This window comes from Stegostoma tigrinum, chromosome 24 (assembly GCF_030684315.1).
Source record: "Stegostoma tigrinum isolate sSteTig4 chromosome 24, sSteTig4.hap1, whole genome shotgun sequence".
Taxonomy (NCBI): Eukaryota; Metazoa; Chordata; class Chondrichthyes; order Orectolobiformes; family Stegostomatidae; genus Stegostoma; species Stegostoma tigrinum.
Window position 1 is genome coordinate 21,714,287 of NC_081377.1, and position 21,536 is coordinate 21,735,822.

The 21,536-nt window shown below is 41.0% G+C and overlaps 1 protein-coding gene across 3 annotated transcripts in view; it reads left to right on the plus strand.

Annotated features, from left to right (window-relative positions):
- The window catches only part of LOC125464821 (transcription factor AP-2-beta-like), a 71,812-nt gene that overhangs the window by 31,090 nt on the left and 19,186 nt on the right, over nucleotides 1-21,536 (plus strand). For all 3 annotated transcript variants that reach the window (XM_059654291.1, XM_048557637.2, XM_048557638.1), the window contains 2 exons: nucleotides 14,828-15,053; nucleotides 17,216-17,334. In XM_059654291.1, coding sequence (XP_059510274.1) covers nucleotides 14,828-15,053; nucleotides 17,216-17,334 — 345 coding nt within the window. The remainder of the gene's footprint in view (nucleotides 1-14,827; nucleotides 15,054-17,215; nucleotides 17,335-21,536) is intronic.

The following is a 21,536-nucleotide window of genomic DNA, read 5'->3' on the forward strand; positions in this document are numbered from 1 at the left end:
CTCTACTCTAGTCATCAACTTGCCGTGATACTACAGATGATGTTGATCGACTGAACAGATTCTTTTGTTCTGACTTTGATGCTCTCATCTCCAAATGCCACTCACTGTTGACAGCCCTGCTGTTCTTTTGGTACAATTTCTTTCAGATCTGAGGTCTAAAGGACATAAGTAGTTTTGGCACAATGCTAGCTGGTCTGGCTTGATCTTTGCTTCAAGTGCTATGATTATCCCAAGCCCTTCCTGGGTGATAAGGGCAGCCATGATGTTTTCTGTTTACAATAAACTGCTTTTATGAAAATACTTAACAATAATATTTTCACCTATCTCTCCTACGCCAAGCATAGTGGCTTATAGACATTTTTTTAAAGTTGAGATTTGTCTATTCAATCATTTATCTCTCCTCTTCCCATGACCGATTACCCAATAATTCTATCCTCTGCCAGTCTGAATCTGCCTACATGAATCGTTTCTTTCAAGCTGATCCTTTCTGTTGAATTTGCCTTGTGCCTCCTCTCCATGTGAGTTCTCCATGTCCCACACATTGGCCATTGTATAATTCCTCTCATTTTCAAACTGTCGGCATAATTTTTTCATGCAGAAAGTCAACCTTTTACACTTTTGCTTTTTTTTTTCGATTAATGCCAGATCATTAGTCTATTGCCCCTCAGCTAAGTTCCTGATCATGCTGTTGCATTTCAACTTTAAGTCCATCTAGTCAACAACCTCCTGTTAGAACTCTTTTACTTTTGTTCTACCTTGTTTACAACACTAAACACGTGCCTGATCAGGGTCAGAAATGTTATACTCTATAACAGCAACTGTGGTGCATTATACCTCCTTGATCCCCTCAAATCTCAATGGCCCTTGTCATGGTTGACTGTCCCACTTTGCTCCACCATCTTTCCCTTATGGTTCAGCTCCAGAGCATTGTAATTTTGAATTTTCACTCTATACTTCAGTGCAATCAGTGCATCACGAGAAATGGCTTTCCTCTCATCACTGCATAGCCACCTCAGGCATTCTCAATGATCTATTCTTGGCTTTTTCTTCTTCTTTAGATTTGTTTTCATACACTAGTGTATTTCACTGTTGTAATTTCACAATCCTAATGAGGTGAAATAAAATAATGTAATAAATGTCACTTTGCTGCAAAGACAAGGAACTAAAATCATGTGTTTCCTGCTGGGTCAAAGTTAGACACTATATTATTGAGAGAGTTTGTTTGATATTATGAACTGTCAACAGATTTGAAAATTAATTCCCACTGTCAATCATGCTGGCTGTACAAATTAGCAGCAAGGTAGAGATTTTTTTGCTTTACTGCTTATTTTTCTGTTTTTCAATAGTCAGTGGATATGCAGATAATAGCCTTCAGTTCCAGAACAACAAGCAAGAAAAGTTCTCCTCCTTACTTGAAAAAACTGAAATCCTGTTTCCAGCTTAGCTACATTTTTGACTACAGCAAATCACTGAGGGAATTTTCTTATCAAACAGGTTTTCAGTGCTGAGTCCTGACTTCTCTGGAATCTTTCAAGTAACATTATTTGCATTCTAGACAGCAGTTGTATATTAACTGGCAAAAAATAGAATATTTGAGTTTTTCAGCGAGAGAAATCTTGCCAAATATTAATAAGCTAGACCCACTGATCAACAGCAGTAGCTGTCTCCTGAGTAGAGTGCTCAGTCTCATGGCCTTCAAGAACAGTAGTGGATCTCCTTTATGTGTCTCAATGGCTAAATAGGTCATCTAGTATGGTATAAAACTCTATATTTTGACAAAGTCATAGGTTTGATCCCCTAATTTACATGGAGTTGGCTAATCTCAGTTGAAGTTGATGGAAGACTTGATGCCACTGGCCACATGAATGAAATGTTAGTTCAGATTTTTGTGTACTTTCATGTATAGAGCCATATCATGAGAAATACTCAGCATCATCAAGATAGGAGGGGAGAAAACGGAGAATTAAGGAAAAAGCCTATAAGATTAAGTGTTTATTATGTGAATGTTAGATTTTTCTAAACATGTTACAGAACTTGATCATATTTATTTTAAAATGGATTGAGTGTGTTGGAATCAGCTTATATTAGAACAAAATGAGGAAATTAAGAAATAACTGTTGCTTTGCTGGCTTGCAATCACAATAAGTGCCCAGAAATAACAATGGGGGTTGAGGGAAAAGTATTTTCTTGGATAATGACAAGAGTGCTCTGCTTTATGAAGTAAAATGAAGACATGTAACGCTTCTTTGTTTATCTATAAAGGCATACCGTTTCCTGGCAACAAGGCATTTAATAAGTATTGCATTTCAATGTTAGCCGAGATTACATGCTCAAGTCATTTAAATTACATGAGAAATAACAATTACAGTAAATGCACAAGTTCTGAACTGAATTTGTGAGTGAGTAAATATATGAATCATCAAGGGTTGAACACATCTCAAGTTTGTGCTGCTGAGCCACATGTGATCTTGAACACAAAGATGTTGGTCTTCCGGTGACATAAAGAGAGTAGGAATTGCCTGCAGTAAGTCATTTTTAGGCCTGGGGACTCATTCTGCTACAATGTGCAAATGAGCAGAAATCATTAATTACTGCAGTAGAACAGCATAGTATGTGCACTCTGTTCTGGTAACCAAAAGCGCTGGTTTTTCAGGTGTGTTCTGTTAGACTGAGCACCAGCTGTTTTCTCCCCAGTACAACTCGGGGTGTGTTAAGCTGTAGCCATTTGGAAATAATGCTGTTGAATACAAGCTTGTATTTCTGAATCAGTAAAGTCGTAATAAAATAAGAAGCTGACTAGCATAAGAATTGAGTACAGCAAATTAAGATGATAAACTGTGGTGAGAGTGCTTTAATCTGACAGTTGACTTAGCTTGTTATAGCTGTATCTAAATAAAAAGAGCACAATTGAAGAAATTGTTATTATTGAATGTCACAGCATTTGGGGAAAATAAAATGAAATATTAAGGATTAAAGAATGATCACTGAAACCTTTGATGTCTATTTGATTTATTCATTCCCCATTTTGCTTGAAGTCAGTGATTCACTTAGGATATAATTGAAAAATATCAGCAATCCTCCAAAATCTCAACAAGGGCTTTTTCCTTCATAAGTGAACTATGATAGTGAGGGATAGAAATTCAATTTAAGTGGGAACACAAATAGGCAGGCATTACTTATTTGCATTGCCCCAGACATCCAATCTATGCCCTGTCCAATATTCAGCTCTATTGAGACCTATAAAACTAATTATTACCTGGTTGTTATTAATATTATTATTATTGTTAATGGTTGACCACGGCACTTCGCCATCATACGACATGAATTTGTACTTCATGAGCATCCAAAGACTTTTTAAACTAAGGCTATGGGAATATATGTCTTCCCTCACTCCCATATAACTTCTCGTCTGTGACATCATCCATGTACAACCTTGCTTTAGCCTCAAGGAACTTAGCAACAGGAGGACACTTTTCAGCCCTGCAATGCTGAATATTGTGTCATTCAATTAGAGTCATAGAGTCATGCAACATGAAACAGACCCTTTGGTTCGACTCATGTATAGTGACCAGGTTTCCTAAACTAAACAAGTCCAATTTGTTTATATTTGATCCACGTACCTCTAAACCTTTCCTATCCACATATTTGTCCAAATATCTTATAAATGTTGTAATTGTACCTACGTCTACCATTTCCTCTGGCAGCTCATTCCATATTTGCACCATCCTCTGTGTGAAACGTTACCCCTCAAATCCCTTTGAAATCATTCTGGACTCTCCTACCCTGGGGAAAAGATCTTACGGTTTTATAAACCTTCATAAGGTCACCCTTCAGCCTTCTATGCTCCAGGGTATTAAGTCCCAGTCTATCCAGCCTCTCTATACACCTCAAACCTTCCAATCACAGTAACATACTAGTAAATTTTTATTGCACCCTTTCCAGGTGACCCCCAGAACTATATGCAGTACTCCAAATGTGACCTTACCAATGTCTTGTACAGCCGTAACACGACCTGCCAACTCCCAATCACCACGCTCTGACTAATGAAGGCAAGCATGCCAAAAATCTTCTTCATTGCCCTATCAATCTGTAATGCCACTGTCAAAGAACTATGTACTTGCAGCCCAAAGTCTCTCTATTCGACAACACTCCCCAGTGTTGTACGATTAACTGAGTAAGTTCTGCCCTGGTTCGTCTTACCGAAATGCAACACCTTGTATTTATATGAATTAGATCCATCTGCCATTCTTCGGCCCACTGGCTCTGTTGATCAAGATCCTGTTGTACTTTTAGATACCCTTTTTCACTGTCCACTCTACCACCAGTTTTAGCATCATCTGCAAACTTACTAACCTTGCTTCCTGTATTCTAACCCAAATTGTTTTTATAAATGACAAACAACAGTGGGCCCAGCACCAATCCTTGCAGCACACCACCGGTCACAGGTCTCCAGTCTGAACAACAACCTTCAAATACCACCCTTGGATTTGTTTCTATTTTCATCTAAAGACTTTGGTTGTATAATATTTTATAGCCTTTTACAAAAAAATTCTAAAGTTGTTTACATCTTACCTATAATAGAGTACCCAGAACCAAATGCAATACTCCAACTGTGAATGTACAAATGCATTGTTCAAATTCACAAAGTGTATATTTAATATGCTATATATAAAACCCAAACTGGCTTTCTCTATTTGCACTACCAGCTATGTAATTGCACCCTATAGTCTTTTTGTTAAAAATCTTTCCTGTTAAGATATAATTTGTTTCAATGTTTCTTTTCCTAAAATAATCAACTTGGCACATGCCATTAGTATGGAAATAATTTTAAGGTAGAAATTTTAACCAGACTGACATCAAAGGATCTATGTATCATACTGTATAAAGTAATTATTTAGGATTAAATTTCCACACGTGTTCACTGAATTTGTTCATAAAACTCCAATTTGAAATGTTTGTGATTTCAAAGGAAATTTCTCAGTGAGAAACAAGCAGATGCACGTAAAGTAATTTGCCAAAGGTGATGATTAAATGTGGACATCTGTTTTGCGAAGCTTCAATTTTATTGCTACTCCTGCTTTGATACAATCAGGAATTTGCTTCACAATGATACTTGGTGAAACTGTCTAACTCTTTTATCACAGTCAAGTAAGAGTGATGTATACATGCTGGCTTTCCAATACACAGGTGGCAGTATAACCCAGTTCTAGAAGAGTTTGAATGCAAAAATATTGGATAATTCAAGACTCGTTTTAACTAGCAATCTGTGAAATAACTGAAGTGCTAAATCCTCAGGGTTTTTCTGCTAAAGTGTTATGCAATAGATGGGATATTTAAATATCTGTAATGTCATGCTTGATAGGCAGTGGATATTATGTGAAGTGAGAAATAATGCTGATGGAATAATGACTATGGTCGACATTGGGGCTCAGGTGGTGTGCATAAACTGATCAGTTGCATCTTGTGACTCTCCTGTAACAATTATCTTGTGTACCACATCTTGGATGTTTAACCCTTTTGTGTAAATACCATTCAAACTCTGTAAAGTAAAGCCGCAACACATCATTATTTGGTGTATGAAATAACCCCACAGTGAACATCACCAAGTCATTCTTTATTTACAGGTGGCTAGCACTTGACACTGGTCTGGCTTCCTCACAGCCAGCTCTCAGAGTGAGCAGAACATCTGACACTCCTGTTTATAACTGTCAGCCGGGGTCCCTGATTGGACCAGATTAACAATCCCAATCCAGGAACTCATATTCTATGAGGTCCACCTGGCTGACCCCATTACAATTACTACATCTCTCTCCCTCTGAGCCAGGGGACAGAGGCATGTTCTTTACCTTGAAGCTTCCCCTGGGGTGTTTTTGTACCAGGGCCTGTTCCTCTGACTCAGTCTCGGATACAGGCAACGTGCACTGGATTATAGCCTGCCTCTTGCAACTGGATCATCTCAGAAGAAATTCAACCTCTTCTTCAGCCAGCAAAGGCATTAAGGCTGTGACATCTGTCATGTCCATCTCAGATTCTGAAATTTCTTCAACGTTAGATGGAGGGGGAGAAACAATGGGTTCAGATAGTGTTTTTGGCTGTTCTGAATGGCCGGGCATGTTTTGCTGCTGCCGTATTTTTGAGTTTGAACCTTTTACGTGGCCTATGTGCTTGTTCAGGACAGCTTCACTTACCCAAACTTTGTACGTCACGGGACCTGACCTTACGTCAACCATACTTCTTACCCATGCAGGGCTATTTCCCTGGTTTCAGCACCAAACTTTGCACCTGCGTTTGACAAATGAACTCTACTCACGTCCAACCACTTTGAGTGGGCATCCACAATGACTAAGAATGTTGAGCCTATTGAAGGCCTGGCGTAGTCAATGTGTGGTGGAGAGTCCACGGTTTATCCTGCCATTCTCATGAATATGGAGGAGCTGCTGGTGGTAAATTTTGTCCTTGTTGCCACTCTAGGCACTTTATCACCAATGCGATTATATCTGCATCCAATTCTGGCCAATACACACACCGACTCACTAACATCTTCATTCTGGACATCCCTGGATGAACCTGGTGGAGTTCAGAACCTGGCAGTGACTTTTGCTCAGGGCAATCATAGAGCCATGGAGATATGCAGCATGGAAACAGGGCCTTCGATCCAACTCATACATGCCAACCAGATATCCTAAATTAATCTAGTCCTATCTGCCAGCATTTGGCCCATATCCCACTAAATCCTTCCTATTCATCCAGATGCCTTTTAAAAGTTGCTATTGTACCAGCCTCCAATACTTCCTCTGGCATCTCACTCCATACATGCACAACACTCTGTATGAAATCGTTGCCTCTTAGGTCCCTTTTAAATCATTCCTCTCTTACCTTTAACCTATGCCCTCCAGTTTTGGACTCCCTAACCCTGGAGAAAAGAGCTTGTCTATTTAACCTATCCATGTTCCTCATGATTTTATAAATCACTATAAGGCCACCCCTCAGCCTCTGATGCTCCAGGGAAAATAGCCCCAGCTTATTCAGCCTCTCCCTGTAGCTCAGACTCTCCAATTCTGGCAACATGCTTGTACATTTTTTCTGAATCCTTTCAAGTTTCACAATATCTTTCTACAGCAGGGAGGCCAGAATTAGAGTCATTGAGTCATAGAGAGACACACCACAGAAATAGACCCTCTTGTCGGGGGACCAGAATTGCATACAGTATTCCAGTAGTGGCCTAAACAATGTCCTGTACAGCCGCAACATGATCTCCCAACTCCTATACTCAATGCACTGATCAATAAAGGAAGCATACCAAATGCCTTCTTCACTATCCTTTCTACCTGTGACTCCACTTTCAAGCATCTATGAACCTGCACTCTAAGGACCTTTTGTTCAGCAACACTTCCCAGGGCCTTACCATTAAGTGTATAAGTCCTGCCCTGATTTGCTTTCCAAATCTACAGCACCTCAGATTTATCTAAATTAAACTCCATCTGCCACTCCTTGGCCCTTCTGATCAAGATCACATTGTACTCTGAGGTAACATTCTTTGCTGTCCACTACACTTCCAATTTTGGCATCATCTACAAACTTACTAACCATACCTCTTATGTTAACATCCAAATCATTTACATAAATGATGAAAAGCAGTGGACCCAGCACCAATCCTTATGGCACACCGCTGGTCACAGGCCTCCAGTCTGAAAAACAACCTTCCACCACCAACCTGTCTTCTACTTTTGAGCCAGCTCTGTATCCAAATGGCTAGTTCAGTGTGGTGTCACCTTGCTAACCATCACAAGCTGTTTTAGTTTTGGCAGGGCCAGATCTTTTTGTGTCCACAGTCTGATATTATCTCAGTGGCAGGAAGGCTTTCCAGAAAGTTTAAAACCAGAACTCTTCCAGTGGTGGCACCTCTGATGATGTATCTGCCAGAGGGAGGCATCGCATTTGCTACTAGGCCTCCTAGACAGTGCTGCAACATTGTAATTGTAAGCACTTAGATTGAGAACTCACTGCCGAGTTTGATCTGAAGCTACGGGCAGCACAGCCTTGTCCTATCTGAGTAGCCCTGGCAGAGGTTTGTGGTTTGTTACTATTTAAATTTATGTTGTAAAGATATTTGTGCAATATTCTCACACCAAAGATGACCGCCAAATCTTCCTTCTCTACCTGAGCATATCTGCGCTGTGCATCAGACAAAGTCCCGGAAGCATATCCTATTGGGTGTTCCTCTCCATTGGACCATCTGTGGAGTCAACACTACCCTAATACTGCATGGGGAGGCATCACATGTCAGCACTAGATTTTACTTGAGATCACAGTGTGCCAACACGTCAGACAATGAGAGCTGCATCTTCACTTCCCTAAAGACTATGCCTTGTCTATGAGAACATCTCCAAGGCTGACCTCTTTCAGTAGGAGATGTAAGTGTACCAGGATGGAGGCCAGATTACTTATGAACCTTTCATAATAATTCACCAATCCATGTTCCAAGTAATCCACCATTCCAAGTTCCAGTACAGAGGTGGGAACTGGGGCACTTTTGATTACACTCACTTTATCTTCCAACTGGTGTTAGCTGGTCTTTTCAACCCTGTAACCCAAGTAAGTCACTTGGGGCTCCTGTAACAAACATTTTTACCTTCTGAGGGAGATGTCTGCCTGGGAGAAATGTCTAAGGGCTGTGTCCAAGTTTTCGAAGTGCTCTTTATCAGTCTTCCATGTTATTAGCTCCTCATCCAGATGAATGGTGACTGGTGGTAGACCTTGCAAAATGTTTTCCATCTGCTTCTGAAAGATGATACCCGAGATGGCAGTCTCATACATTGGTACAAACTTATGGATATTAATTGGAGCATACTTCTGGAAATCCTTCTCTAACTGCAATTGCAAGTACACATGGTTCATGTCCAACTTCGTGAAGAACAGTCCCCCTGCCAGCTTTGTATATTAGTCCTCTATGTGAGGAATTGGGTATTTCTTCAGCTGTGAGAAGTGGCTTGTCATTTGTTTAAACCCCAAAATGTGTATATGTGGGGGTGGGGATTGGGGATATGGAACTAAAGATTACATTTTCTAGAGCATTAGGCATACATTGATTCTATTAATTATGTTGTGTTTTAATCATGTGGTATTGATCTGTAACTTTGTTGCATCAGTGGAATACAATTTTATTAAAAAGTACAGCTTAAGGAAACACTGATGAATAGTGATTGTTATATTTTATCAACACTTAATATTTAGATAATTAGCAGAAGTGCTTACTAAATTGAAATCTACCTCAAGTGTTACTATGTTATTTTGATAAGTATCTTCAAATGCATGTATTTAATACTAGAAGCTTTTTTATACTGAATTAACATGATTAAAAAAGAGACTATCGAATCATGACCTCATTGTAGTTTGTTAGATCTTGCTGTGTATCAATTGGCAGCTGGGTTTCCTCCACTACAGCTTTGACGATAATTCAAACACTACTTTATTGGCTGTGAAGTACTTTGAGGCATCCAAAGGTTGTGAAAGATGCTGTATAAAACATTCCAGAAGTTCAGGCAAAACTGGTTCACTCAGTTTTTGGTTAGAAGTGGAACCTGTTACTGCGAGCAGCATTTAAGCCGAAGTTTGATAAGTATATCAGAGTAAAGTGAATAAAAGGATACGGTAATAGAGTGACAGAAAGTAAGATGTGTGGAGGCTCACATGGAGCATAAGAACTAATGTAGTTCTACTGGGCTGATTGGCCTATTTATGTGCTGTGACATTCCATGTAATAAATGTTTTCAAGATATATCTTCATTTAGAAATTAGTGGTTGAAATGGGCAGCTTGTCTATAGATTTTGTGCAAAACATACACCTATTTCCTATTCATGTATCTATCCAAATGCTTTTAAATCTTGTAATTGTACCCACATCCACCGCTTCTGCTTTATTGTCAATACAAATTTTTTCATTCCTTGGCTTGATACTTGCTGCTATCACATTGACATTTAGACATGCAGTTAAATCCTTTTAATAGATTAGGGGAAGCAAGATTGTACTTCTAATCACATTTGTATGCAGTAAGACTGGCTATACTAATGCTGAGTGTTATCTTGTTTGTATGGTGGGCGGGGAGACAGTTTGCATCTAATGTAGAAATTGAATATTTGTGCTTAAAATTAGGATGTGTTTGCATGTAACTGTAATTTGCTGCCAAAACAGCCTGAGAGAGAAGGCTTATGTTCAGTCACTGAGACCAAGCAAACAATAAGCACAATTCGAATTAACTTGCACAAAACCCCCAAGCTCAAAGAATGTTAATTTTCAGCATTGTAATCTTTTTCCTTTTGGAATAAATGTAAAGTGGCCTCAATGTATTTAATCAACATTCTCTACCCAACGGAAACAATGGAAGATCAATTTCCAAATGAACAATAGCAAAATAATTTGGTTGAGTATTGGGATGTTCGTTTGGTATTGACTATATTGCTTAACTGAAGAAATAGTTTTGCAGTGAGAAAGATTGTCATGTCCTACTTATACAATTAACGATAACCACGCCCCCTGCACCTACCCTAACACACACGTGCACAATACACACAACCAATCATATGGCCATCCATACTGCCATTCAATGAGATCATTACTGATCTGATAAACCTCAACTCCAATTTCCTATCTTATTTTCATCATGCTGACTTCCTTATTGATTAGAAATCTACCTATTTCAACCTTGAAAATACTTAATAACATGTCTTGATAGCCCTCTGTGACAAAGAATTCCACAGATTCACTACCCACCTCATTTCTGTCTTAAGTGAGTGACACTGAGTCCTATCATAGATTGTACTCTCCTGTGATGAGAGAAAGGGAGGGATTAACTCAGATGAAAGTGGGTGGTACGCTTGTTAGTGCCGGTTTTCCAAGGGAATGAGAAACCAGTGCAGAGGCCACAGAGAGTGAATGGTGTTGGAGGTTGGAGTGGGGAGACTGATTGTGAAAAATAAATTGCAGGCAAGAACGAGAGTGGCAGAGCATAAGCCTTGATGGGAGATGGGCGCAATATCAGAGATGGAGGGAGTTTGAGGAAGCAAAGTGTGGCACTTACTAGGAGTAATTGAGAAGACCGTTTTTACAGTGTCACAGCCCATTTATCTCTACTGTGGAGTTGGCACTGACTTGGGTGGAAACATGCAACCAGGCTGTCAGGATCTGTTAATGTGCCCTCCTTTGCCAATCTGTTCCTTTGCACCACTCTCTCGAGCAGGACCTTTGGTCCCTGTTGGAGAATTGCGGTGCCGTTTTGGTCTTCTCTGACATATTCAGAGTATGTTCATCAATGGGCAAGCCAGCTTCAGGATACCAGTGCTTGTCCAGGTGCACAGCAGCCTTTCAAATATGGTGCTGATGCAAGGAATGCTGGTCTTTCTGCAGAGTGGCAAGTTGTTTCGGAAATGGTACATGATAAGACCGTTCCAGAATGGTATGTGAGTGTTGCCGTAGTGGTGGATAGGTAAAAGTGTGGCATGTTTAGTAAGATATGGTGAGAGAACAAGCACAGCTTTGTGGCATAAAAACCCCTCCAAAAACAGGACATAGCAAGAAAACATAAAATTCAGCCACATGTCTTCCATCTTGCATTCTAAATTCCGAAGTTTTGAATACAGCCAAAACAATCTTGGGGAAGAATCTATGGCATGTGAAAATAAGAACATATACTAAAAATACAATAGGCTTGCTGCTCCCACTTCCTCCATGACTACTGTTTATTTTCTTTTCTGATGAAGGCGGCATTTGGTACCTTGCCTTTATTAGTCAGTGCATTGAGTAGGAATTGGAAGGTCATGCTGCGGCTGTACAGGTCATTGATTAGGCCTCTATTGGAATACTGTGTACAATTCTGGTCTCCCTGCTATAGGGTCTGGTTCTGTGCTGTATATCTTTATGACTCTAATTCTGGCCTCCCTGCTATAGGAAGGGTATCGTGAAATTGAAAGGATTCAGAAAAGAGGTACAAGGATGTTGCCAGGTTTGGAGAGTTTGAGCTACAGGGAGAGGCTGAATAGGCTGGGGTTATTTTCCCTGGAGGTCAAAGGCTGAGGGGTGACCTTATAGAGGTTTATGAAATCATGAGGGGCATGGATATGCTTAATAGACAAGCTCTTTTCCCTTCAGTAGGGGAGTCTAAAACTAGAGGGCACAGGTTTAAGGTGAGAAGGGAAAGCTTTAAAAAGGACCTAAGGGGAAACTTTTTCACGCAGAGGATGGTGCCTGTATGGAACGAGCTGCCGGAGGAAGTGGTTGAGGCTGGTACAAGCATAACATTTAAAAGGAATCTGGATGCATATATAAATAGGAAGAGTTTAGAACGATATGGGCTGAATGCTGGCAGATTAATTTAGGATATCTGGTTGGCATGGATGAGTTGGATCGAAGGGTCTGTTTCTGTGCTGTATATCTCTATGACTGTGACTCTATATTGGTGCTCTCCCTGCTGGTGCTCCTCTTGTTCATGGGAGTTCCTAATCCAATCAGAGTTCATATGCATAGTAGAGACTGCATCAATCAAAGCTTGGATAAGTGCTCCAGGTTAGAAATATAAAAGGAAACAAAAAAATTAATGTCAAAATGTGGATGATCCTGATCAACAGGAATATTTTGTATGTTTGTCCCCAGTCACTATGAACAACCTCTCCAGGAAGCAGGTAGATGAAAGTTGCTGGGAAACAGATCTGTGATGGTCCCCATCACTGAAACACACTGTTAAGGCTCAATAATGAAATGTCATCTCCAGGGCTACATTTTGAGCTGAATGATGTTCGTGGAATTATACGTTCATAAAAAGCAGATAATGTTGTGATTGTGGATGTGGTTGTGGGCAGTAGGGAATTGTCAGAGAAAATTGTCAAGAAAATATATTTAAAACAAAATTCTGAATAGTTGCTATAATGTACATGAACAGTTTGGGACTCATCAACAACATCTTTGAATTGAATCAGTACTTGGAAAAGTCTACTTTTGCTAAATTCATAACATTATGCATTTTATTGCAATAGAATTTTGTTACTTTGCACTTCTATATACTGTAGGCCTTTTTCATGCTGCCCAGACCCCACTAGGTCTGATGACTGGCAATAGTTTTATACTAGAGATAACAAGGTGTAGAGCTGGATGAACACAGCAGGCCAAGCAGCATCAGAGGAGCAAGAGTGCTAATGTTTCAGGCCTAGACCCTTCTTCAGAAATAGGGGAGGGGAAGAGGGTTCTGAAATAAAAAGGGAGACAGGGGGAGGCGGATAGAAGATGGACAGAGGAGAAGATAGGTAGAGAGGAGACAGACTGGTCAAAGACACAGGGTTAGAGCCAGTAAAGATGAGTGTGGTGGAGAGGTAGGGTGGAGATAGATCAGCCCAGGGAGGATGGACAGGTCAAGGGTGTGGGATGAGGTTAATAGGTAGGAGATGGGGATGGTGCTTGCGGTGGGAGGAGGGGATAGGTGGGAGGAAGGACAGGTTAGGGAGGTGGGGATGAGTTGGACTGGTTTTGGGATGTGGTAGGGGAGGGGAGATTTTGAAGCTTGGGAAGTCCACATTATACCATTGGGCTGCCTATCGCCACATCCGCAGTCACAACCGCATCCCAAAACCAGCCCAGCTCATCCCCGCCTCCTAAATTTGCCATTCCTCCCACCTCTCCCCTCCTCCCACCTCAAGCCCCACCCCCATCTCCTACTTACTAACCTTATCCCGCCCTCTAGACCTGTCCGTCCTCCCTGGGCTGACCTATCTCCTCCCTACCTCCCCGCGTACACTTACCTTTGCTGGCTCCATCCCCGCCTCTTTGACCTGTCTTGTCACCTCTCCACCTATCTGCTCCTTTATCCATCTTCTATCCACCTCCCCCTCTCTCCCTATTTATTTCAGATTCCCCCTTCCCCTCCTCCGTTTCTGAAGAAGGGTCTAGGCCTGAAACGTCAGCCTTTCTGCTCCTATGATGCTGCTTGGCCTGCTGTGTTCATCCAGCATCTACACCTTGTTATCTCAGATTCCCCAGCATCTGCAGTTCCTACTGTCCCTGAATAGTTTTAGCCTGGCTTTTTCTCACTGGTTGGCCAGTTGTTTAAATATTCAAATTCACTACCAGCAAGAATGAGACATTTTTTCCCCCTAGAACGATGGTTCATTTGCCTTTGAATGTAGACCCAGGTATAGTAAATATGTAGCTTGATGGGTTCTTTTCCCTCTGTTAAGTTAGAAAAAAGTTCCTGATTTTAGGGAAGGCAGATAGTTGATGTCCTGCTCCATTGAAGTCAATATCCATTTCTGAGAAGTTTTAATTTTTTCAGAAGATCAATATTTTGCACCTCTGAACAGTGTTCAGGACCCAGTAAAAAGTGGTTTTCAAATGTGATCTCTGGAGCAGAACTGTTGCAGGCTGGTGCATTTACAGTCCTCTGTCTGCTTTAAAGCATTCTATTTATAGATTTTGATCAGCAATGTGCTTGTTAGTATACAAATTAACCGATGGCTGGCATTAATAACTGAGGTGTTTTGGGCTATGACAGTAGCTTAGGATTTATCATATGAGTTTGTGGTTTTGCCACTGATGCACAGGCCTAGACTAATGGATGTTTTCAGGTACCTCTGTCACCATCAATGTTCCACTGGCACTTTCAGCACATGATCATAATCTAAATGCAAATGACATATTATTTTACTACCTGATATTTGACAGATGCTCTTCCCATCGCAGCAGGTCTCACCCATTCTGTGATCCCTGTTAGTTCTGTATGGAATACATTCAAAACTTGACGCACTATATTGTACAGTAACTTTCTTTTTCCTTGCTCTATTTCAGTTCCAATGCCGATTAAAGCAAATGGTAGCTCACTTTCTTCAAGCATACAGAAGGATGGCTTGATTGGAGGAGTGACGAACCCAAATGAGGTGTTTTGCTCTGTCCCAGGCCGCCTGTCACTACTCAGTTCTACGTCAAAATACAAAGTGACCGTTGGAGAGGTTCAGAGACGCCTGTCACCACCAGAGTGTCTGAACGCATCATTACTCGGAGGTGTGCTCAGGAGGTGAGTTAAGTAAAGAATAACCTATTTTTAGATTTAGAATTATTTATTTATTTGTCACATGTACTAAGCACTGGAATATGTAAGTACAGCGGAAAGTGTACAAAGTCGCCATTCATTAGCGCCCACTTGGTTACAAAAATCAGAATTAAAAGATTTAATAGAGCCAAAAGGTAAACAAGAGGAAAAAAATAATCAGATTTCAGAGTCCAAGTGCCATCTCCATAATTGTTCTGGCGCTGCTCCAATTGCTGGGACACACAGGAGGCCGCTGCCTTTACTGCACTAAAGGCCTGTTCTCACTGGCTCACTGACCCTCTCTCGCCACTGACTGCTCCCACCTCACTGACCCTCTCTCACCACTGACTGCTCCCACCTCACTGACCCTCTCTCACCACTGACTGCTCCCACCTCACTGACCCCTTCTCGCCACTGACTGCTCCCACCTCACTGACCCTCTCTCACCACTGACTGCTCCCACCTCACTGACCCTCTCTCACCACTGACTGCTCCCACCACACTGACCCTCTCTCACCACTGACTGCTCCCACCTCACTGACCCCTTCCCGCCACTGACTGCTCCCACCTCACTGACCCTCTCTCACCACTGACTGCTCCCACCTCACTGACCCTCTCTCACCACTGACTGCTCCCACCTCATTGACCCTCTCTCACCACTGACTGCTCCCACCTCACTGACCCTCTCTCACCACTGACTGCTCCCACCTCATTGACCCTCTCTCACCACTGACTGCTCTCACCTCACTGACCCTCTCTCACCACTGACTGCTCCCACCTCATTGACCCTCTCTCACCACTGACTGCTCCCACCTCATTGACCCTCTCTCACCACTGACTGCTCTCACCTCACTGACCGTCCCTCACCACTGACTGCTCCCACCTCACTGACCCTCTCTCACCACTGACTGCTCCCACCTCACTGACCCCTTCTCGCCACTGACTGCTCCCACCTCACTGACCCTCTCTCACCACTGACTGCTCCCACCTCACTGACTGTCTCTCACCACTGACTGCTCCCACCTCATTGACCCTCTCTCACCACTGACTGCTCCCACCTCACTGACCCTCTCTCACCACTGACTGCTCCCACCTCATTGACCCTCTCTCGCCACTGACTGCTCCCACCTCACTGATCCCTTCTCGCCACTGACTGCTCCCACCTCACTGACCCTCTCTCACCACTGACTGCTCCCACCTCACTGACCGTCTCTCACCACTGACTGCTCCCACCTCACTGACCCCTTCTCGCCACTGACTGCTCCCACCTCACTGACCGTCTCTTACCACTGACTGCTCCTACCTCACCGACCCGCTCTCACCCCCTACTGCTCCTACCTCACAGACCCGCTCTCACCACCACCGGCCCCTGCCTCACCAACCCTCTCTCACCACTGCCTGCTCCCACCTCACCGACCTGTTCTCACCACCACATGCCCATGCCACAGTGACCCTCTCTCGCCACCGACTCCTGGTACCCCAAGTCTTACCGGCCCGCTCTTGCGGCCGCTGCCACTCCAGCCTGATCTTAATCGTCCATCACTGTGGGACATGAACGCACATTCAGCTCCTGCCGCATGGATCCTGGTCGCGATCCGGCTCCTTCCTGATTCCTTACGTAGGTAGTTAAAAGGGCCTAGAAATACTGCAGAGAGGAGACAGAAGAAGAAGAAAAAGGATAAGAAATGGGTACTGGTGAGCAGAGTGGAGCTTTGAATGGGGTATCTTATCGTGCCATCATCTTGCTACATCGCAGAGAGGAACTGCTGAGAAAATACAAGACTTGGAATTGAGCAGAAAAGTAAAGATTAAGACATTGGGTTTGAACAGCGAGACAAAAGTAAACATGAGCAGTATTGAGGATGAAAGGCAATATGAACTGGAAAAGAAGATATGACTAATGAAAGAAAATTAGGAAGAATGGAATCTAACAAGAAATAATAAAATGCACATGGAAGGAGAATAGAGGAAGATAAGCAAAATACATTGAAATTAAATCTGTTCCAAGTTAGAATTAGCGTGTATAATATTATTAACATTTTCAAGAAATATAGCTAAATTCATAAATATCTTGAATAAACAGAGAATTGTGTAAAACCGTTACTTTTTCACCATGCACAAAATTGAAATGAGTCTGTCTTCCTTAGAGCAAAGTCAAAAAATGGAGGAAGATCTTTGAGAGAAAAATTGGAAAAGATTGGATTAAATTTGCCTGCAGGAAGGCGCAAAGCAGCCAACGTTACCTTACTCACCTCACTTGTCGAAGGTAAGGAAGTTTTCAACAAATACTCAAAGGCATCAATATTAGAAGGTCAAGTTTAAACCCTTTGGTTCTGCATGCGGATAAATGTACATAGGGCATAAAAATGTATTTATGCCTCTGTGAATTCATGAATACACATAAAAAGTCAATATTTAGTTTTGAGAATCAATCTCTGGAGCTTGGTTCTGCAGAATCCTACAGCAATTTCTCAGGCACTCAACAAATATGTATTCTATGTATTCCAAACTATTTCATATTAATACTGGATGACAACACACAAGCATATGAAGATACACCTGTCCATTGAACTCATTGCGCAAGTAAATGAGGTAAGGAGCATAACTTCATTTTGGCCCTCACTTAGTAACTACTTCCATAAATTTAGTCTATTTCCTTACAATTAAAAATGACTTTCTTTTGGTTAAAAAATTCAAATGAATTAATTGTTCAAATTGAGAATATAAAACAGCAAATTTGGAATTTAGCTGTTTGACCAATCAGTCAACTCAATATAAGCAACTTTGAATTAGAATTAGGTGGCATAATTTTATTGATAGCATCTTTTATATAGTTAAGATTCTCTTTTGCAAAGTGCTGATGAAGGGGAGAATTCTGTACAAGTGGTAGAAAATTCAATGAAGAACAAGTTAGCTACAAGAACTTGCATATCTATATAGATAACATTTTTGACGTGTGGATAAATATGGCAAGATGATTCACAGAGACATAAGCAATACCAAAATTGACCAAAGAAAGGAAGGTTGAGAATAAATTATTATATTACTTGAGACATTTTGCAAGGAAGGTTTTGATTGACAGAGGTTTAAAATGTAAATTCTAGAATTTGAGAGGTTGGTAGCTTGAAGCTCAGTTGCCAGATGTGGGGTAAAGAAGAGACTGTCAGAGGCCAAGACAATTCAGGGGGAGATTTTAGTGCTTAGGAAGTTACAGAGAGATGACAACATCATGTAGATCATTAATATGTTAAGACATTCCAAAATGCTTTTTGATTGCAAGTGAAAACAACAGATAAGAATTTCTGGCTGCCTGTTTTGTCTCTTGTAAACTCCATTAATAAATTTAAGTAAAGACATAGAAACTTTAGGTCGGTAGGCTAAAAATAAACTGACAATTTTCTCCTATTGTGAAGTGCAGCATCATTACAATCATTACAGTTTGATACAGTGCCAGAAAGATTATTCATGATGCCTGTCTCTCATCTCAGTAAACAAATACTTTACTGACTTTTTGCCTGAATGCTTTAAGAGTGTACTTTGCCCTTACTGTGTCCTTTGAAAAATCAATTACAAAGACTGGCCATAACATTCTTTTGTTCTGACTCGTTCAGTCTTATTGATTTGTCAGACTTTATAAACGGTAAATGGCGACATTAACACTTTAAGACAAACTGCCTTGTAAGAACTGGAAAACCCAGAAGTATCAATGAGTTAGAGATAATGGGAACTGCCGATGCTGGAGAATCCAAGATAACAAAGTGTGAAGCTGGATGAACACAGCAGGCCAAGCAGCATCTCAGGAGCACAAAAGCTGACGTTTCGGGCCTAGACCCTTCATCAGAATATCAATGAGTTAGACTGATATCAATCACAGTCCTGCTTTTATTTGTTAATTTAGAGCCACCATGATATTCTATTTATCAATTGATCTAAGTCTGCATTTATGATAACCTGTGGTGTCATTAAACAGGCTGAGCAATCATTAAGTTTGAAGAATTCTTGCAGGCAGCAAACCAGAAAGTATAAAACATTGGTTCTTAACCTCTTAATAGATTTTCAGACACTAGGTGGGTATCACCAAAGGCCTATATAACTGAAGCATAACCTCCTAACTTTTGTATTTAATTTTCTTGCAAGAAGCAATAACATGATATTAACTTTTCTAAGTAGTTGGTGTTCTTGCATACTAACCTTTTGCTGTCCATGAACGAGTACACCCAGATGCCTCAACATCTTGTATCCTCTCACCAATTAGATAATATGCTCTAATATTATTACTCCTGCTGAATTAAGCAAGCTCATATTTCCTGACATTATATTCCATTGCTACATCCTTGCCCATTGTCTTATTGCTTTGTAGCTTCCTTAAGTCATCTTAACAACTTAGTTTTTGTTGTAGATAGAAAAGTAAGTTGCTGGAAAAGCTCAGCAGGTCTGGCAGCATCTGTGAAGTTAAAAACAGAGTTAACATTTCGATTCCGGTGACCCTTCCTCAGAACTAAGTTAACTCTGTTTTTTCCTTCACAGATGCTGCCAGACCTGTTGAGCTTTTCCAACAACATTGTTTTTGCTTCCGATTTACAAGGTCCGCTGTTATTTTGGTTTTTCTTTTCTATCTATCTTTGTGTCATTGACAGATTTAGGAACCAAACCTTCAGTGCCTTCATCCAAGCAACTGATATAAATTATAAAAATATGAAGCCCCAGCACTGACTCTCTGGCACAGTACTTGTTACATCTCGCCAACCCAAATGTGGTCCATTTATACCTACTCTCTAACTCTTGTTAGCTAACTAATCTTATATTTATGCCAGTATGTTATCATCTAACATTGTAAACCTTAATGTTATGCAATTACCTTTGATGTGACACCTTAGCAATTGTCTTCTGGACGTATAAGTACAGTATATCCATCAATTCCCTTTTAGCAACAGATATCTTCCTTCTTAAAAGAGTTCTGATAAATTGGGTTTACATGATTTTCCTTTCACAAAAATCGTGTTGAGTCTGCCACATATATAAGTGCCAGACTATTGCATGTTTCATGGAAGCTTCTAACATGCAAATTTTAGGTGCACATTTGCGGACCAAAGGGTCCATTCCTGTGCTGTATAGTTCTATGCACCTTTCAGGATACTCTAATAAATGTTGCTCTTTTTTCGTGTGACAAGAATCTACCTTGGACACAATCAGTAGTGATGGATTATTTCTAGCTAATGAGCAGTAGCAAGCAGAGCTAATCACTGTTGGGTTGCAGTTGTTTAGCCAATCCCAGTTCAGAAGGGATCTAAATTAAAATGTGGGTTTGCAAATGCCAGACCCCACAAGCAGGCTGCAGGCAGACATGAAGGTCTCTAAAGCTGCCAAGAGCGCTGGGTGCCTCAGTCTGCTGCCAGGAGGCCACCTTCAACTTCTTAAACTAAGCCCATTCCAGGAGGTTATTGGAAAATCTGGAATAATTGCCCAAGAATTAGATGAGGTCGGGCTACTGGTTACTAGCCAGAAATGCTATTTTAGTGCTCACTCTCCACCCAACGCTAATCCTGCCACAACAGGCTTTAAATATCAATTACCAAGAGTCTGTGGAAAGATTTTATCGGCTAAACATGGGCTAATATTAATGTACGCACTGGACTGGAAGTTGGCTGGTTTGAATAGGCTCACTATATTGGAGTCAAGGGTGAATAAAATTGGATCAGTAGCTTGAATGGACAGTAAACTTGAAGCTGTGTTTTTCCTGCTTAATGACTTTCATTGAAATGACTCCAGTGTCCTGTAAAAATTATAAAAACAAATGTACACCTAAACTTTGCTTAAAAAAAAGACACAAAGCTTCACTTATCAAGACTAAGATGCAAGAAGCCAGATTTAGAAAAGGAACAACAATTTATGCAGCACAGGAAGAGGGTGCTTATTCTTTCGACCATTGTTAACATGGCAGATGTCACCTGAACTGTCAGCTATCAATCAGTGTTAGCTGATTAAACTCAGACCAACCAGAAGGACTATGATTGGACAGGGCATTGCCATGGGAAAGCAACAAAGATTGATAGTCTCCATAATCCTCTCCTCAATGGAAAAAGATGCAGTATACAGACAAATTCCTTTTCCCCACAAAGAAAAGGGCTCTGGGTGTGAATACATGCAGCTTCCAGGGCTTGCAAATGCATCATGCAAAATTGGTTGCAATTCTTAGCACAGTTAGGATTATTTGGTCAATGTTATCCAATGACAAAATCAAATCTAATGTTGGACAGGTATTTTGAGCTTTGCAAACATGGCCAATATGCTGCCTGCTGTGGATGATCAAAGGGCTTTGTTGTTTGATATGGTCAGCCAGTCATTGGGACTATAGTCTTGCACTGTTTCTGAAACTCACACCACATTACCCATTTGTGTGGTTAGCAAAACATCCTTCTAGCTTGTCAGCTGAATCCAGTCTGAGAGTATACTGCAAGTAGTAGTGAG